We start from the raw sequence: 18,981 nt of genomic DNA, 5'->3' as shown, positions 1-18,981 counted from the left end.
ATACTGTCCTTTCTTTCAACTGCATCTGTCACTGCTTCACTGCTTCATTGTCCCTCCTTCCACCCCTCCTGTCACTGTTTCACTGCCCCTACTCCAGCGGTCCAATAACTGATTCAAGGAATTGAGAAACTAGGTGTCTGGTATAAAAGTAGCAACTAAACAAGAATGAACCAAGAATTTATTAACAACCTAGGAACAAAGAAGATTAGATTGAGGCCACAAGAAACACAGATGCCCAAAACATATAGTATAATCTGCAGCTCACTGCAAGGACTGGAACTCATAAAATAGGAGCCAACCAATCAAGAACGCCTACGCTAACAGTCATTATTATCTGATTCAGAAAAATTAATCAGCTATAAAACAACAATTTAAAACAATCTCACAGACAGGAGAGGGCAGAGTAGCAGAACACTCTAATACTCCATATATCATATATATTGGTAATGCAAAAATATTGTAGATTTTACCAGGTCACCCGCTTATGAAATACTTCTTGTACAACTTTTTTAATGTCCTTATTCCTCAGACTGTATATAATGGGGTTGACCAAAGGAGTAAACACAGTATATAGCAGGGAGAGGATTTTACTCATGGGAAAAGACTGGTCTTTTGTCGGGAAAACATAAACACTGAACAGCGTCCAGTAGAATATGGAGACCACAATGAGGTGGGAGCTACAGGTGGAGAAAGCTTTCTGTCTACCAGTACTGGATGGGATTTTCAAAACTGTTAAAACAATATAATTATAAGTCACTACAATGACTGTGATTGGAAAAATAACATTTTGAATGCTTAGTAAATAAATCTCTAAGTCGATGATAAAGGTGTCCGAACAGGCAAGTTCTAGTAAGGGAAACAAGTCACAGAATAAATGGTCAATGATATTGGATCCACAGTAGTTGAGCTTTGCTGCTGTTGTTGTGTAATTCAACATAATAGAAAATCCAAACAACCAGCAGATGGTGATGAATATTACACAACGTCCATGTGTCATGATGGAGGAGTACAGGAGGGGATTACAGATGGCCACATATCGGTCATAGGACATCAAAGCCAGGAGAAGACATTCAAATGTTTCTAAGACACAGAAGAAATAAAACTGAGTCATACAGCCAATAAAAGTGATGGTCGCCCCATTATTTAGCAAGATGTGGAGAATGTTGGGGACAATGTTTGTAGATAATAAGATGTCAGTAATGGAGAGCTGTGAGATGAAGAAGTACATTGGGGTGTGGAGGATCTTGCTGGTGGACACCAGGGTGATGATCAGGAGGTTTCCACATATTATTAGGCAATAAACAACAAGGAACAGACAGAAGAGGGAAAGTCTTAACCTTCGGCTGACTTGGAATCCCAAGAGAAGGAACTCTGTGACCTCCGTCTTGTTGTTCTCCTGTATGTAGAATAAGAAGGTTATATTATAAGAAAATTATATTTATAAAAAGACAACAGATATAAAGTGGCCACAATATTGCACTTTGAGGGTACAAACACACAGGGCGCATTTGCTGCGCGTTGACTCCTGCGAGATTCGCGCAATTGAATACGGTGCGATTTGTCTGCGATTTTAGAGTGTATAGTCTTCAATGGGACACTGAAATCGCTTGCGATTCGCGACAGATTTTATTGTTCACAGGACAGTGGCGTTTTGAGCAGCGTTTTTGTCAGTTTGTGGAGACTGAGTAAAGTTGTGCACAACACCGTCACAACGTACCAACGTCAGTTGCGTCCAAGACTTTGGAGGAGACGGTCGAAGAAGGCGGCTCGTCGGCCACCCGAGATTTCGACTGGTGAGAATGTCGACCTACAGTCGTATGGGAATCAACGTTACAAGACTAATAGCGTTGGTAAGTTTCTTTGTGTACTTTTTGTCTGTATGTATTTTGTATGTGTATTTTTGGGGGGGAGAGTGTTCGCCCGGGTGAGCAGGCAGCCGGATGGTCTATGGACACATTGGGTCAACATGGAGACTCTGCACGATCAGCAACATGTGCTGATGGCGCAGCAGCGGGGCATGGTGCTATGTGTTATGGCGGCATGGGGACCCCCTTATCTACGTGAATTGGGCCCAGCTTGTAAATTTTGTAGCTGTTATTTTTTAAAAGAACTAATTGTTTTATTTTTTGAAAGGCTGGCAGATTGCCAGCATTTGAAGCGGGTGGACGCGCGCGGGAGCGGCCACAAGTCTATGCAGAGCGGCAAACAGCATCTAGCCGCACGTATACATACACTCCCTCCAGGCCGCACATGAAGGTCCCCGCAGGAGGCTGCTGATACATAAGCATCGGCTGACAGTGTTGCTGCGATTCACCTCCAGTAAAGGCAGGGAGACTATCAGCCGATGCTCAGTGTGTGCAGCCTTCGGCGATTACCTCCATGTGCGGCAGGGACGGGATATTAAGCGCGCTCTGGGGGCGGGTCAGCTGCGGGGATGATGTGCGGCTGGGCAGAGGAGGGTACACCATGTTAGTTCCCTCCTACAGAGTTCTGCATCATTGTTTAGACGATCCTCAACGTGGTCCCCCCGGTCTGCCCCATGTATGCTCCACCACACGGCCGTTTCTACGGCCGGCCCTCCGTACAGTGCATAGTCTGCTAAGTTGGTGGCCCCGGTGCCCAAACCTATACAGCTCATGCCCTGATCAGGGATCCAGCGACCCCCCCCCCCCTTTCCACCTCCCACCACCTCCCTTCATATACAAACCTCACTGTACAAAGATTGTGCCTGCTGTGTTATCTGTGCTGTTACATAGGACTGCAGGTGACACCTACATTATCTGTACTCAGAGATAACACTGCATCATCTGTGCTGTTACATAGGACTGCAGGTGACTTCTTGCTTATCACTGTGTTATCTGTGCTGTTACATAGGACTGCAGGTGACTTCTATATTATCTACTCAAAGGGATATCACTGTGTTATCTGTGCTGTTACATAGGACTGTAGGTGACATCTACATTATCTGTACTAAGAGACATATCACTTTGTTATCTGTGCTGTTAAATAGGACTGCAGGTGACATCTACATTATCTGTACAAAGAGAGATATCACTGTGTTATCTGTGCTGTTACATAGGACTGCTGGTTACATAAACTACATTATTTCTACTCCCAAGATATCACAGTTTTATCTGTAGTGTTACATAGGACCGCATGTGACATTATTCTACTTTATCTATAATCACTGTGTTATCTGTTTTGTATGACATAGGAATGCAGGTTACATATACAACATTATCTATTAACAATGTGATTTCTGTGGTGTATGACATAGGACTGCAGATGTTACCTTATGCATGTTTCTGGGGGTTAGATGGGATAGTCTGTGAAGGGAGGCTAGGGTGGGATAGTGTGTGTGGGGGGAAGACATATTGCAGGTAGGGGGGGAACTTTATTACAATGGAGGGTATAGCAGGTGCATTATTACTATATAGGCACCGGGCACAGCAGTGGAGTCATTTTTAATATGGGGAAACAGCAGGGACTTTTGCACAATACGTAGGCACAGCAGGGGGCATATTTAATATGGTTCATGGAATTTGGGGATCAGCTCACCCCACACAAGTAGATATGCAAACGTAGCACGGTTCTCAGGAACGATGGAGCACGTGAATAAAGGTGCGGACTGTATCCCATATGTGCAGATCCAACATATGAAAGTTCCACAGCTCCTTGTGGTGATAAGGAAAACTGTATTGGTACATACAAAAATAAAAACGGATTAAAACCACGGTTTTAATCAGTTTTTATTTTTGTATGCCCCAATAAAGTTTTCCTTATCACCACAAGGAGCTGTGGAACTTTCCTAGGTTGGATCGGCATATTTAATATATAGGGACACAGCACGGAATCCAACATATGGGGGGCGACCCACATAAATAATGACTTTACTGACCAAATAGCCCCATGACTACATTTTGGAGCCTATTGGTAGCAAAAAGATAGGAAGTAGATGGGAGTGTAGAACCACAGATGTTTGTCTGCCTGGTTTTAATGAAATTAACTGTAGCTGGAAGAAATCATCATGGTGGTCCTGCCAAGAGTAATAGGAAAAGGAAAATATGACTTCCGAACAAAGAAGAATAAAATTTTGACATTCAGTGTAACATTAATTCATAGGGGGCCACCCCGCCCCTATGCCTTTAGAAGCACACTACTTCTTCCTAGTATCTCAAGGCACTCCCTTCCTTCACCAGGGATGAACTGACGGGGGGGGGGAGGATAAATCTTGATGCACCCTGTCACACACACACACACACACACACTGTCTCATGTTCCACCACCACCCAAGGTGCCCCATTTCCCACCCCCCTCCTCCAAGTGTGACCCATGATGTCCCCTCACCCAGTGTGAACCATGCAGGGCTCCAGATGGCGACCAAAATGATTGCCAATGCGACTGTTATCTTGCAAATGGTGCCCAGATTTATTAATCCGGGTGCCTTTTGCGACTAGCCACGGCGGCACCGCGCTGTCTCTTTAAGGACTTCCGCACGCTGCACCGAAGCACGTGGCGCCTCTGCGGCCGTCCATCCAATGAATGACGGACTTGCTGGATTACGTGTGCGAGGACACGATTCTCTAGTGACGTTATCCAGCACGTCCGTCATTCATTAACGGACGGACGGACGCAGAGGCGCCACACTCCTCCAGCGCCTCTCTCCCGCCTCTCCTCACCCAGCAGTTGTTCGAGTGCACCCCAGCGGCCCCAAGATTGTGGATAGTGTGTGTGAGTACAACCGGAGGGACGGCAGGGGTGGCGGCCGGCCACTAATCTGTGTTGGGGGACCGCGGCCTGTGCGGCTGATTGGTAGTGTCTGTTGTGATGGTGGCCAGGTGCGGTAGTCAGTGCGTGTGGGGGGGGGGGGTTCTATGTATAGCCTGCACAGTACCACTAACCTCAGTGTCAGTATGTATAGACTGCACAGTACCACTTCCCTCAGTGTCTGCATGTATATACACTGCACAGTACCACTTCCCATATACATTGCCACAGGGGCTATAAGTCATCGGCAGCAGGGGGGTATATGGATGTCAAGTTGCAAGTTTCCATGTTGAACGTTTTCAAACTAAGAAAATAAAGAATCAAAAGGAGGAGGCTGCTGCCGTGGCCTCTGCACACAGTAGGTCCCATGTAACATAACATTAATTTGACATGTATTAAAATTTTGGCGACCAAATTATCTATTTGGCGCCTAAATTTTTCATGTTAGGAGCCAATGGATCCTAGGTAATTTTTTTAATCTGGAGCCCTGTCATGCTGTCTCCTCACCCAGTGTGACCCATGCTGTCCCCTCACCCAGTGTGCACCATACTGCTTCAACCCTATTATCCTCATCCTCCCCCACCATGCATTAAGGTTTCATTATGCCCTGTGTGCTTAGTTTTGTCCATTTGCATTATCTGTTCCTGTAGTATTAGACCGCTCATTTGTAACTGTACTGAAACACCCATCCTCTATACATGTACTACTATAACACCCCTCAGCTTTACCTCTACTATTAAAAAACCCCTTCACCATACTGGTTCTACTACTGCGCCCATCATCTCTAACTACACTTCTACTGTGCACTTCTGCACTTAATCTATCCCTGTACTAGTAATGCAATTGTCATCTTTACCTGTGCTACTAATACACCTCTCATCCTTATTTGTACTATTACACACTACATAAATTTTGGTGCAAATAATAACTCACAAATATATGGGGGCCCAGAGATGTAAATATTTGTTGAACATACGTCTAGGGGCCACAGTGGAGTCTTGTATACTATATTGGGCCACAGTAGGAGCGCTGCTACACTTGGAAGCATCAAAGTTCTTTAAAACAACAATGAAATAGTATTGTTGGCTGCTTGTCATAATTTTTTTTTCTCCACTTAGGATGGCTACTCTAAACTAACAAACTTATATGTAAATTATATGTCTACGAAAATGCAATTGCATACTGGGGGAGAGTACTGTTGTGTGGGGTCTGTATTCAGGGGCAAATTAGTGTTGTGTGGGTTCTGTCTACCGGGGTAGTGGACGGGTGTGTGGCTGTCTGTATACAGGCCACACACTGCCAAGTCATTATCTCCAAAATACAGACATCACACACACCAGTTCTCTAGCCCATAAAAATGTTCTCCCATCCCCACTAACAACCACACACAAAAGTTGTTAAAAAGCTCCTTTGCCTGAAACCCATGCTTGGTTTGATGGTCCCCCAGCACCGGCCCTAGTCACTCTGAACCTACACATACCCCTTAACCATCACTATGCACAACAGCCTACAGCAAGTTGATCAATGGCACCGTTATACAGTCCATTGTCTCCGTATTGGCTACTGCCGGTCCTAACAGGCATCCATGTAAACTACAGGTGTGTCTGCCCTTGGCTCCTTTTTGCTGGGCCATAAATGCTATCCATGATGGCTACTGGTGTGCCAGTCCTTGCCTCCTACCTATACTGACATTGTGAAATATGACCACTATGTAAAGATTGATGGTAATTAAATATGACTGAGCATTTTTGTATGTCATATATCAGTACTGAAGCAGTTAATATTTTAACACAATTATATTATCACTTTACACAGGTTGAAGGGTGCCCTTGCATTTGGGACCTAACAGACCCAAAATACAGCGACCGTCACCTAAAACAAGATGCGTGGGCACAAATTATTCGAACACTGTACCCAGAAATAGACACCATGGCCCCACGCTTACAAAAGCAAATCTGTAAGTAAATGTTCGCTCATATTTGTGTAATGTGTGTTAACTTGTTTATTTTAAAATAATATTTTAATTCTCCACATCTGCCCACTAAAAGGCTTTTCATTTATTTTTTTTAGCTCCACTATTATTCACTACTGTAAATTTTTTGTGTGTTTTTTATTTGTAAATTAAAAATTTAGTTATTACTATGCAACACAATACTGTAACTTATTCTTACTACTCTTTCAGCTAATGATGTGCACAATAGGTGGCGTTCAGTCCGAGATCAATTTAGACGCTATGAGAATGACCCCGGAAAGAGCGGGAAATCGCCTAACAAACGACCATTTGTCTATGCTGAGCAGATGCAGTTTTTAAGAACTGGAAGAGAGCTGAGACGGTAAGTTGCCCAAAATTGTCAACCCCCCCCCCCCCCCCCCAGTATCATCACACACTTACATAGCTACAAAATAGACACTACACTCACAAAGTGTTTTCACCAAATAATTACTACAGTACCACACATTGACTGCAGCATTCACCTCATTATGTAATGCATAACAACTGTACTCCAAGACAGCAATAGGTTCCCCTATTCACCCTCGTTGCCAGCTATTATGGTTGATTATAACAAAACCATTATGTACAATTGTACCATCTCAATTTTTCCCAACACATGTTTCCTTCATCAGCCTTTTTGATAATGTATAGTGCCCTGATGATAAGGGCAAATCTCCTACTATGACTATTGCACTAAAAGAGGGTATAGGTGGCAGTGTGATTTTAATATAACTATTTTGACTAATGCTGCGTTTACACACAGAGATTTATCTGACAGATTTTGGAAGCCAAAGCCAGGCATGGATTTGAAAAGAGGATAGATCCCAGTCTTTCCTTTATGACCTGATCCCTGTTTATAGTCTGTTCCTGGTTTGGGCTTCAAAGATCTGTCAGATAAATCTGTCTGTGTAAACGCACCATTTAGCATTTAGCATTAACACCTATCCCAATTTGTTATGAGAATCAAATTACATTACATTTTAATTTATAATCAATGCCATACAGGAGAGAACAAAGTGCTGCACCACACACCTAGGACTGACACTATTGCCTCTCAGCTGCATAAGAGGCCGCATAATCTTATTTTTTAAAGTGATCAAGACACACTGGCCCATGTACAGTGTGCAGGTATCATATACACATGGGACCCTACAGTAAGTCCAAATTTTGCCAGTCAGAGGCCTCCACCACCGCATGTGTGCACATTCAGGGAAGGGAGGCAATGGAACAGACCTGTGACCCCCATATCACAGGATCAGACCCAAAAATGCAAAACCCTAAACCAGAACATCACCGCCAACGGATAAGTTCAACCACAAACTGCACGAGTCTGGAAAAAGTTTAGGCACTCACCGTCACATTTTTGGACTTAGTGTAGTGACCAATGCTTATCAGATACCTGCACGCGGAACAGGGGCCAGTGTGGCTTCATCAATGTATACATTCAATTCTGCTGTCTCTTATGCAGTCAAGAGACACTATTGTTAGCCATAGCTGTGAGGTACAGCCCTCATTTCTCTCCTGTATATTATTTAAATTAACTACCAGCGTCTAAGTTTTGATATGTATGTGTATATAAGTATATCTTGTTACAGAGGTAATATTAGTTGACTTAAGAGTTAAGCTATTTTGAACTAACTATGAGTTGCAAAAATAAAACATTACCCCTTTTGATTTAGCTTCTTAATGTTTTACAAAATTGACTGTTACATTTCAAATGTAAACATACCACATTACTTAACAATTAATACACTTTACACTTTGCACATTTCAGAACGGAGGGGAATATAGCAGCCCCCGAAACTGAAGTTGAGGATGTGATGTGTAGTTCATCTGGCTCGGCAGGGGATTTGCCACCATCACAGGATTCTGCTCCAGGACCCTCACATATCACAAGGTCACCGGTGAGGCAACGTTCCTCCAGCTCACAAAGGTTGACACGGTCTGGCACTCGTAGGGCACAATCCACTAGTCGCAGTACCATGCCACGTGCTGTGGAAATAGAAACATTAGACCTCATTCAACGAGTAGAAAAAGAAGATCACTGGGACCAGCTTGGGGCCTCGATTGCTGCACGCCTAAGGGAAATGCCACACAGTAGACGATGGGTGTGTGTGCCAGCTGTTTTTGAACTGATGAGGTTTTATGCTAATCCACAACCCATACCCGACAATATTGAGATTATAACGGGAATTAAAAACATATTTGAAAAAATACATACCAGCCCCATTTTTGACACAAGCACTTTCTTTCATCATTCTTCACCAAATATTCAACAGAGTTGTCCCACAATAGCGGTAGAAGATATAGCACAGCCTACAGACACAGAAGAGGCCACAGTTATGGGGTCAATGGTTTCAACACAGCAAAGTTTTCTAAGCCTACTCAGTTCCCCTTCTGCAACCTCTAGTCCTCTTACCCATAGCAATGTTTTACATGCAAGAAGTGCAGTAGTCCATCAACCAAACACCGAATCACCTCCAATGCGTTATGGCAAAAGGTTCACAAACTAGATCACAGCAACATTTCTGGGATGTGTGCTGATCTGTTAAATGTACAAGGGAAAATGTTTAGGAAAATGTTATTGCACTAATAGTAAACTATCTTAATGTTTAATTATTTTATGCACTTTCATGGCAGTGCTGTCATTGTTAAAAAATATACACATTAAAATTTACTAGCCATAAACTAATAGTTTAGATAGTGTTGAATATTCTCACCCTTTCTAAAACCACAACACCCCAAACACCCCAACCAAGCCATTATTATTGGTCATTATTGAAAGTGTGCAAGTTTGATATCAGTAAGCAAATTTTTATACATGTTCATACATCTCATTTCTATTTGGCCCATCTCTAGTAGTAAGATATTAAATCTATCAAAATCTAAGAGCTTACATTACTAGTGAACATACGACTCATACTATGGTATTACAATCGTTCCAGCAGTTCCAAAAATATTGAACAAACCTTTTTTAATTTTCACATTTAGTGACAATGCCACATTAGAAGGCTCCATAAATAGTAAACAGCATTGACACTAAGTCAATTTAAAGGTCCACCGCATGTCCCCTTCCTGTAGCTGATGAAGCTGCACATAAATAAATAATTAATACTGTTAATGATTTTACATGTGTCAATGACATTCATTTAAAGAGGACCTGTCACCCCCTGTGCCGGGGTGCCAGACTCCTGACCCCACATTGACAGCACCCTATACTTACCTAATCCCGTCAAGTCACCCTTCTGGAGATGGTCGGGTTCAATACATATCAGCCACGGCAGCCCGGCACTCACTCTTCGAGAGGAGTCAAGCAATCATAGATAATGACAGTAGAGTCCAGCACTTCGTTATTCTATATTAGTGTTGAACTCAGCTCTCAGTGCGGGCGCCATGCTGCAGCGGCTAATATGTCTGTCAACCGACCTGATCTAGCAGCGTAACCTGCCTAGATTAGGTAAGTATAGGGTGCTCTAATGGGGGGTAGGGAGCCTGGCACCTTGGCACATGGGGGTTACCAGGCTCACTTTAAGTTTCCCTATATTTTAAATTAATACAATAATATATTACAAAACAAACACAAAGAACTTGGATGTTAGTTCAAGTTTAAGCAAACCAAACCCTATTTTCTATTACTTATCAGTTCTCTTTACCTAATTACATGTAATAAATATGCTAGGATTAAGGTTGGGGAAGATTGTCACATGACCAAAGAGTTGCTGTGGTTTTGACATGGGGCATGTTTACATGCCATATTATGTAGTCTCATTACTTATTTCCACCAAGTTTTGTTAGTCTTAAAGAGGCTTTAAAGGGAACCAATCACACACAAATTGCCCATAAAGATCAGGAAACGTGCTGGTACAGCAGCCAGCACGCTTCCTAACCATCCCCCTGTCCCCTCCGTCCCATGAACATTCAGCCCGCAAAGTTAGTTTAATAGTGTCCCGCGCTGTATGCAAATTACCATGTAAGTAGTCAAGGTGGGCGGGCGGCTGGTCAAGTAGTCCCGGTGGGCGGGGGCTTCCTCATGTAGTCACAGGCTCCTGGGCCGCCTCCGTTGCTGTAATCACGCCCCTCCGGGCGTGTTGTAAAGTGGTTCCTGGTGACGTCACTTGGGGGGGCCGGCATTGCACGTCGGCCGCGCCGACGTCTTTATTAAGCTGCGCATGCGCATTACAGTGGGAGAAGCCGCTGCTGTACTACGCCGCGCAAGCGCAGTACAGCAGCGTCCTCTCAGGCTGCACTGCGCATGCGTAGCTTAGTAAAGACGTAGGCGTGGCCGACGTGCAATGCCGCCCCACCCCCGAGAGACATCACCAGGAGCCGCTTTACAACACGCCCGGAGGGGCGTGATTACAGCAACGGAGGCGGCCCAGGAGCCTGAGACTACATGAGGAAGCCCCCGCCCACCGAGACTACTTGACCAGCCGCCCGCCCACCCTGACTACTTACATGATAATTTGCATACAGCGCGGGACACTATTAAACTAACTTTGCAGGCTGAATGTTCATGGGACGGAGGGGACAGGGGGATGGTTAGGAAGCGTGCTGGCTGCTGTACCAGCACGTTTCCTTATCTTTATGGCCAATTTGTGTGTGATTGGTTCCCTTTAAATTGTAAAATGATAAATGTTGTAATACTTAAAATGTTATTTATTGTTAAATTTTATTTTTTTGTAATTTGAGCATAACAGAAGAGTCTATGACCAAGCTGACTTTTTGTTGGATTGCTATACATATTGTTACAGATGATATATTGAAAATAAGTTTACAAACACATTAAGGAGATGTGATTAGTTCAGTCTCCATGGTAGTTAGCCTAATGTTGGTCAGTGTTTCCATCATTAATAGTCATAATGGCACTAAATATTGCTGTACATAACAACAACTGGGAGACATTTTCTTCACAACTAACATTAATCCCTTGGATGCCTACAGTGAATACATCACCATATTCTGTGGTTAAGTAGGTGTGACGGACACACATTTCACATTGTCTCATTCCCACAGTCCACAATTCTGCATTACTCACAAATATTGCTGAGCAAGATATTAACACACATCATGCACTCTACCGAGTCGCATTCAGGTAGCACATGATGGCTTTGCACTCATCAACAGGGGCTTGACTGAGCCATGTTTTTTTTTTTATAATACTTTACACATTTACATATAAAAAATGGATGTACATATCAAACTCCACAATACTGTGTTGGTGTGGTGTTTGTTTTATTTTGAAGTGTTAGAATAACAACTATTTTAACGATGTTATTTTAAAAAATGTAAATGTCAATCTTTTTACAAAAGCAATATTTTGTGACCATTACCTGTGTTGGCTTCATTGTGTTTAATTTATTTTTAAATAGCATGTTTGGATTGTTTACAAGGTTAGTGCGGCAGTAATTTTTTTTTTTTTAATAATACCCATGATTAATGTATTATACTTAATAAGGTAGGTTATGTCTGTGGACGGCCCCCTTTTCCAAGTCCTACCACCCCCACTTGTGTGCCTGGAAGTGTAGTGAGCCATAAATACCTGTCACGTGTCCACCCCCCTCTCCAATCTTCAGACAGTGATGTATTTCTTGGATGGATGGTGAGCAGCTGGGAAAGTCTCTAATGTTATCCGCCTTTTGCAGCGTCAGCAGATGCTCATCCCTGATTGACAGCGCATAAGTGTTATCAGCCAATCACCGTTGATGATGCTGCGGTGACATATGTCGGTCCTCCACGATTGGCTGACCACACTTATGCTCTGCATATTGTGGATGAGCATTGGTTGACCCTGCAGAGGGTAGACAACATTTGGGACAATTAGAGCTACTTGCCGCCCGTCCAAAGAATACGTCATTGAGTGTTGATTGGGGACGGGGTACAACATGTAACAGCTGTGTATAGGGCGCCTCAAATCTGGATGCACGGATGGGGGTTGTGGGACACAGGGAAGGTTGTCATTCACAAACATAACAAACTTTACACAGTTATCTTACTTTGCAATGTGTATTATTTTAAGAATGTTTCTTTACCCGCACCCACCTCTGGCAAGTCATGTAACAAAGGCAGGATTTTACTGAATGTAACTGTTGTTAACCAAAAGGTGTGTACAGTAAATATGTACAATAGCAAGCAATATTTTTTATATTTAGTCGTTACAAACGTTATGTGACACACAAAATTTCATTGTCACAGTCATGTAATTTGTGCAAAGAATTGCATCCCAAAGTTTATACTTTAATTATTAAAAAGTTTTGTATGAAAACCCGCCTGTGCATATTTATTAGAATTCACGTTATTCTCTGTTCTAACAGTGCCCTTTTTTTTTTTTTTACTGTACGGTTAAATTGTGTTCTATAATAGTTTGAATGTGGTATAAAAATAACATATATTTTTATTTTCAAGTAGAAATTTCATTGAACATGTTAGAAAACCCACTAATTTTATAACCTAACATTACATTGTGTAGTAACCCATGGTGACACACAGTACAGTACTTACCGATGTTCAGCTATTGAATATTATCTTTTTGCAGGTAAAATAGTTTGTGGTCTCATCAATATTGTTTTATTTTATTTAGCGCACACATGGAGCCATCATGTTTTGAAGTATATTTAAATCATCCTTTTTATAGACATCAAAATTCAATGGATCCTAGGAGGGAATGGTTTTGAGGGTTATATTTTGTGGTTAAATTAAATAAATGGAGACACATATAACTTCATCCATAAAACTTCAACATAACACCAAACACTTTACTAACCAAATGATGAATTGATAGATTTATTGAAAAACCATAATAGCAGCGAAATTTGGGGCCATAAAATATCTACAAAGTATTTGCAATCTTGAAAGTTGCTATATTCTCCTGTATAAATAAACAAACAAATTGTGTGATATAAAGATCAAATTTTAAAAAAATTACAGTTTATTACTAATCTATAATAAGATTACAGCACTCAATTGTACACAACCAGACAGTATGGCTACAAACAACTCAGTTAACTTTGATTTTGTTTTACATTGCATTATAGAGTGTATTATTTATGGTACATTTTTACTATACCAAATATTTATAGGGGTATGGCTTATATTAGGAGGATGTGTTTGTGATCTAATGTCCTACTAATATGAGGCTTATAGGAATAAAATATTACACCTTTTTACCAATTGTACCCTTTCAATAGGAAAATATTTTCTGGCCTAGCCTATTACAATGGGGTCTAATGTCAACTAAGATGGGAGCTATATCTCCTAGTCTCTAAAGGGTGTGTGAACGAAGAGAGATTGACAGTTTTTTTGCTGGTAAAGCCTGAAATTAGTTAGAATAATACATAGAACTTAGTATTTACGTAGGGACCTGATGTTTACAGCCTGTTTCTGGTTTGGCTTGCAAAAACATCTGATTTCCAATAAATGTAGTATAAATAATGAGTGGGTGACAGTTGCGCCCAATGATGGTGTTTTGAACAGTATTTTTTTTTTTTTAATTTTGTTTTCCAATATTAAAAACTTATAATCATACTTTTTAAGTTGTTTATTAACATAACATGCTACCATGGTGAATATCCTACTTACCTTTATGAATGCTGATGGTGCTTAATGTTGTCTCTCTAATATGTCACACAGGATTGACATGATGGTATTTCGGGTTGTCATCCAGAGAGATCCACAGGCCCCTCCGTGCAGAAGTGGCTACTCATCACCAACACAGGCATATTGCCAGGGCACGGCACCTTCGGGGGACATGAAGTAGTCAGCGTAATGATCCCGGATAGCTACCCCCAAATTGGATGGAGATTGAAAATCCCAGTTGACAACATTATCAAGATTGGCTTGCTGGTTCTCAATTATCTCGTCAGGTCTTTCAGGACGAGCATAATTGTGGAGAACACAGCAAGCCTTGATAATGTTGTCAACTGTTCTCACATCCAATTTGATGGTAGTACCCAGGACACGCCACTGACTACTCATGATTCCGAAGGTGCATTCCACAACTCTACGTGCCCTGGACAGCCGAAAATTAAAAATTCTTTTCCTGGTATCCAGTTCCCTCCGTGGATATGGGCGCAGCAGGTTTGGGAGCAAAGGGAATGCCTCATCCGATATCATCACAAATGGAACTGGATCTGTGGAGCCAGGCAAAGGTTCGGCTTCTGGGAGCGTATCGCCCGCTCGGAGAATTTGCAGACCAATCTGTGATGTTTGCAACACCCGAGAATCCCCAGTACTGCCATAGGCACCAACGTCGATGGCAACAAATTTGCAGTTTGCATCAGCCACCGCCATCAGGACCACAGAAAAAAATTTTTTATAATTATAATATCTGGATCCTGAGTGCGGTGGCTGTTGCACCCTGACATGTTTGCCATCGACTGCACCTAGACAGTGTGGGAAATTGGCAACAGTCTGAAAGCCTGCCGCAACCTGCCGCCAAGTCTCCTCGGTTGGGCTCGGCATCACCCTGGGCTGCAATTTCTGCCAGATGACGACGCATGTACACTTCACAATTCCAGAGATGGTTGTGACACCAACTCGGAATTGGAAGTGCAGGGATGCATAGCTCTCGCCTGTGGCTAAAAAACTGCAGGTGATGAAAGCAATGGGAGTAAGAACAGTCCAGCAGACATGAAATGACAAAAAATGGGAAGACATTATTTAACATAACTCACAATAATCTGTACTTACTAATCCAAACATGTAGTAATTAATATTTTACAGATTTATCATAATATAATTAAACCCTAACTTTTGCAGATTCTCATAACACATCAACAACATAAAAACTCATAATAGAATTTCAACGACTATAGTGTGATGTTTTTTGACCATTATAAACGTGTTAATTTATTGAATTTTAGATTCAGTTTTAAAGTTTGGGACTCCCTGACTAAGGGCCCAATTATACCACCAGTCAATATAATGTGTTTACATTGACCTTAAATTAATTCGGTGTTACAAGCTGGATACATATAATTAATTTTGTCTTTATCATTTACTTCATTGTAGCCCTTTACTCGTGTTATTTTTAAAATGCATCGACATTTAACAAAAGCTAGGTGCCAATTCATAATTTTTTTTCTGTGTATTATAGAAGGAGAATGTGGGCTGTCTGTTGCCCAATAGGTAGTGATTATTATAGGAGAAAAAGTGAAAAATTTGACCAGGAAAATACAATACCTAAACCTAAACCTATCTTTGGACTCCTTCAACCAATAGTTGTAGTAAATGTTGAAGGCTATTTTGGTAGGCTGTGAAGTGTTAGAATACTAGTGTGTATTAATCTTTGAAAGATATTTAAATGTTTAGTGTAGAACTTAACTAAGTATAAGTGTAAATTGACATAGAGGATTATATTGCGCACATATGTATTTTTATAAGTTCTTCTATAAGGAATGTAAAATGTTGTTGTAAGTGGATGGTTTATGAGTGTCATACTCAAGAAATACAAGTGGGGAAGATTAAACGTGTGTGCTTCACCACCCAGTGGGAGAGTATCACAAATAATAATTAATATGTACACAACACTCAACAACTACACACGTGAATGGCTGATCAATATTGTGGTGCTAAATGTATTTTATTAACTCTAATTATCAGCACTTGTAAACTGACCGCAAGGTGATGAGTAGCCTTTCCTCTGCACTTATTGCTTTTCTCATTTGGGTGTCCTGAAAGGTCAGGTCCACAGCGATAATTTGTAACAGGTTGTCAAATTGAGCAACACTTAGGCGGCAGAATGCTTGAAATTTCTCTTCGTACCTTAAGAAAATTTAATTGTGAAATATATATTAAATACCGATATATATGTTAATACATAATTGATAAACAATATTAAATTAAATAAATTAGGTGGGTCTGAAAGTACATAGCGTGGGACCATGCAAAGAGTTAACAGTCTGTGCTTCATAGTGGTCAACTCCTCATGGTATTCTGAATAAAAATCATAAATTTTTTGGTCTATTTATGAAAACGAAGCCACTTAATTTTCCGTAAAATCGTACCCATATATCCAACATTATACATGCCTGTTTTTAAAATGTATATGCTCTGAGGTTTTTTTGTTTATTTACGTAAATCTTTGACAGTATGCAGATGTAGTAATGGATTATATTAAATTAAGAAAATAAGCGCCCATATAATAAGACAAATTAAATATTAAAGGGGTTCTTCAGCTTTACAAAACAGGTACATTTATAGCCTATTGGTGTCTTTGGAATAAGGCTGGGTTTACATATATAAGTTGGCATTAGTTGCGGTTTTTGGCTAAAACCTGACCACAACTGATGTCACAACTGATGCCAAAAATGCATCAGTTGTCATCAGTTTTTCTATACGTCTTTTCATTAAAAACCATCAAGTGCCATCAGTTTCCATCAGTTGTCAAAAGTTGCGCTCATCAGTTGACATTTTCTTCCCCAGTATGCTTCCCTGTCATTTTCAATGGGATTTGCGGGGGAGCGCACGGGGGCTATATACTAATTGGGTAAGCTCACAGGGGGGCTATATACTACAAGGGGAGAGCGCACAGGGGGGCTATATGGGAGGGGGAGAGCTCACAGGGGGCTATATGGGAGGGGGAGAGCGCACAGGGGGGCTATATGGGAGGGGGAGAGCGCACATGGGGGGCTATATACTATTGGGGGAGATCGCACAGCAATGATGTATACTAATTGGGGGAGAGCACACAGGGAAGCTAAATATTACTGGGGGGGGGGGAGCAGGGGGGGCTATATACTACTGGAGGAGAAACAGGGGGGGTGATATACTACGGGGGGACTATAGGGGAGGGGGAGAGCACAAAGGGGGAGAAATATGTTCAAGTTGTGTACTATTTGACTGAACGCCGGATGCCAGAGGCGAATGGTATGCGTCCTGCCTGGCGAGGCATCCGGCGCTCTATTCGTTTGTATTGGTGCGGCGCCGCATCACCGGAGCGGCGGTCCGCCAGGACGCTGCAGGATGCGTCCTACCGCACCGACGGTCCGGCGATGCGGCGGCCACTAGTTCACGCCGCACATTTTGACTGATCCCATTGAAAACAATGGGATCAGTTCAAAGATGCGTTTCCCTCCGGCACTTTATTCCTGCGCCGGAGGGAAACGCCGCCGCACCGCCGGACATATGTAAACCCGGCCTTAGTGAGATTTTGGAACTCTGTGTGTTTGTAGAAAATTCTGATTATTAGTTAACCAATATTGTGCAGAGACAACAGCAGAGGGAAAAGTGGCCATTTTTTTTTCCACACATAAGAACCCCGTTTAACAACTTAATGACTACAACAAGGTTACTGTGTGAAACAGTACAAGGAAAACATACCTTCGTAAATCATGGTATAGATTGTTAAATACTCCTGCATGGTCATGCGCCTGGAGGATGGGATGTACCCAATACTGACGATGTCGTCTGCTCCTCTAATGGTAGAGAACAAATAGTAACAATATTATAACTGGCTAACCGCACAGTCTACATGATATTATGGATAGGAAACAAGTGCATTGTTGGCGACAGATAATTTTTAGGCATAGCATAGACTTTGCAATGTTTATATTACATAATAGTGTACATTTTGTGTCGTATTGTATGCTGTGCATTAATTTAGTGCATGATTTATCTCCCATTTAGTGTTGAAGGGTCTTGGTAGGAGATGGATTTCAGATGGTTAATGGATGTGTTAAAAATTTTTAGATGACAGGCCATTCATTCACTGCTCACAGTCTCTTAATTGATTCATTGATACTTTCCTAACCACATAGTAAACACCAATTTATTGTGCTAATTGGTAATAATGATTGGCTGCCGGGCTACTAAGGTACAGGTACCAATTACCTCAATAAATTGGAGTGTTAACAATGTAGTTAGGAAAGTATCAATGAATTAATTAAGAGCACTGAAGGCAGAACCAATATGAGATGGCGTTATTACTGCCGAGGGGATTTGATGATGCCAATACCGGGCAAGCACGGAAGCGTCCCCGGTTGCCATGGTGATTGCAGGAGGGGTCTGATGATGCCTGTAAAGACCGAGCACAGAAGTGTCCTCCTGCGATCTCCATGGCAATTGGGGACGCTTCTGTGCTCGGTGGTGATTGGAGGCATCATCAGAATTCCGTGCTTCCGGATGCAATACGGAAGCAATACGGATGTGCAACTCGTAATTTTTTGCTGGTGGTTTCCAGAGCCGAAAAAATTACGGAACGTGTGCATAAGGCCTAAGGGTAGTGT

General features: G+C 41.9%; 3 protein-coding genes and 1 long non-coding RNA gene across 5 annotated transcripts; 1 reads left to right on the top strand and 3 right to left on the bottom strand.

Annotated features, from left to right (window-relative positions):
- Window positions 1-466: 466 nt before the first annotated feature.
- LOC138785858 (olfactory receptor 5AP2-like) lies at window positions 467-1,508 on the bottom strand. Its single transcript, XM_069962259.1, has 2 exons — window positions 1,500-1,508; window positions 467-1,396 (listed from the first exon to the last, which is right to left on the bottom strand). Exons 1-2 carry the CDS (start codon window positions 1,506-1,508, stop codon window positions 467-469), a joined length of 939 nt encoding a protein of 312 aa, XP_069818360.1.
- LOC138770605 (uncharacterized) lies at window positions 1,492-9,759 on the top strand. 2 transcript variants are annotated; one of them, XM_069949717.1, is made up of 4 exons: window positions 1,492-1,850; window positions 6,583-6,724; window positions 6,950-7,100; window positions 8,535-9,759. In XM_069949717.1, exons 1-4 carry the CDS (start codon window positions 1,800-1,802, stop codon window positions 9,271-9,273), a joined length of 1,083 nt encoding a protein of 360 aa, XP_069805818.1. In that variant the 5' UTR covers window positions 1,492-1,799; the 3' UTR covers window positions 9,274-9,759. The 2 variants fall into 2 exon arrangements, with proteins under 2 accessions (XP_069805818.1, XP_069805812.1); XM_069949711.1 differs by lacking the exon at window positions 1,492-1,850 and having other exon boundaries at window positions 4,863-6,724.
- On the bottom strand, window positions 8,335-9,304 carry LOC138770616 (uncharacterized). Its single transcript, XR_011359477.1, has 3 exons — window positions 9,180-9,304; window positions 8,982-9,076; window positions 8,335-8,752 (listed from the first exon to the last, which is right to left on the bottom strand). It is a non-coding gene; the product is annotated as an uncharacterized lncRNA (long non-coding RNA).
- Window positions 9,745-18,812, bottom strand: LOC138785853 (uncharacterized). The gene is made up of 7 exons (XM_069962248.1): window positions 18,711-18,812; window positions 18,077-18,171; window positions 16,373-16,519; window positions 14,336-15,341; window positions 13,521-13,625; window positions 13,259-13,411; window positions 9,745-9,850 (listed from the first exon to the last, which is right to left on the bottom strand). The coding sequence occupies exons 1-4, from the start codon at window positions 18,810-18,812 to the stop codon at window positions 14,453-14,455; spliced, it is 1,233 nt and encodes a 410-aa protein (XP_069818349.1). The 3' UTR covers window positions 9,745-9,850; window positions 13,259-13,411; window positions 13,521-13,625; window positions 14,336-14,452.
- Window positions 18,813-18,981: the final 169 nt, after the last annotated feature.

Source organism: Dendropsophus ebraccatus, chromosome 1 (assembly GCF_027789765.1).
Source record: "Dendropsophus ebraccatus isolate aDenEbr1 chromosome 1, aDenEbr1.pat, whole genome shotgun sequence".
NCBI classification, from domain to species: domain Eukaryota; kingdom Metazoa; phylum Chordata; class Amphibia; order Anura; family Hylidae; genus Dendropsophus; species Dendropsophus ebraccatus.
This window is presented reverse-complemented; position numbering and strand designations above follow the sequence as displayed.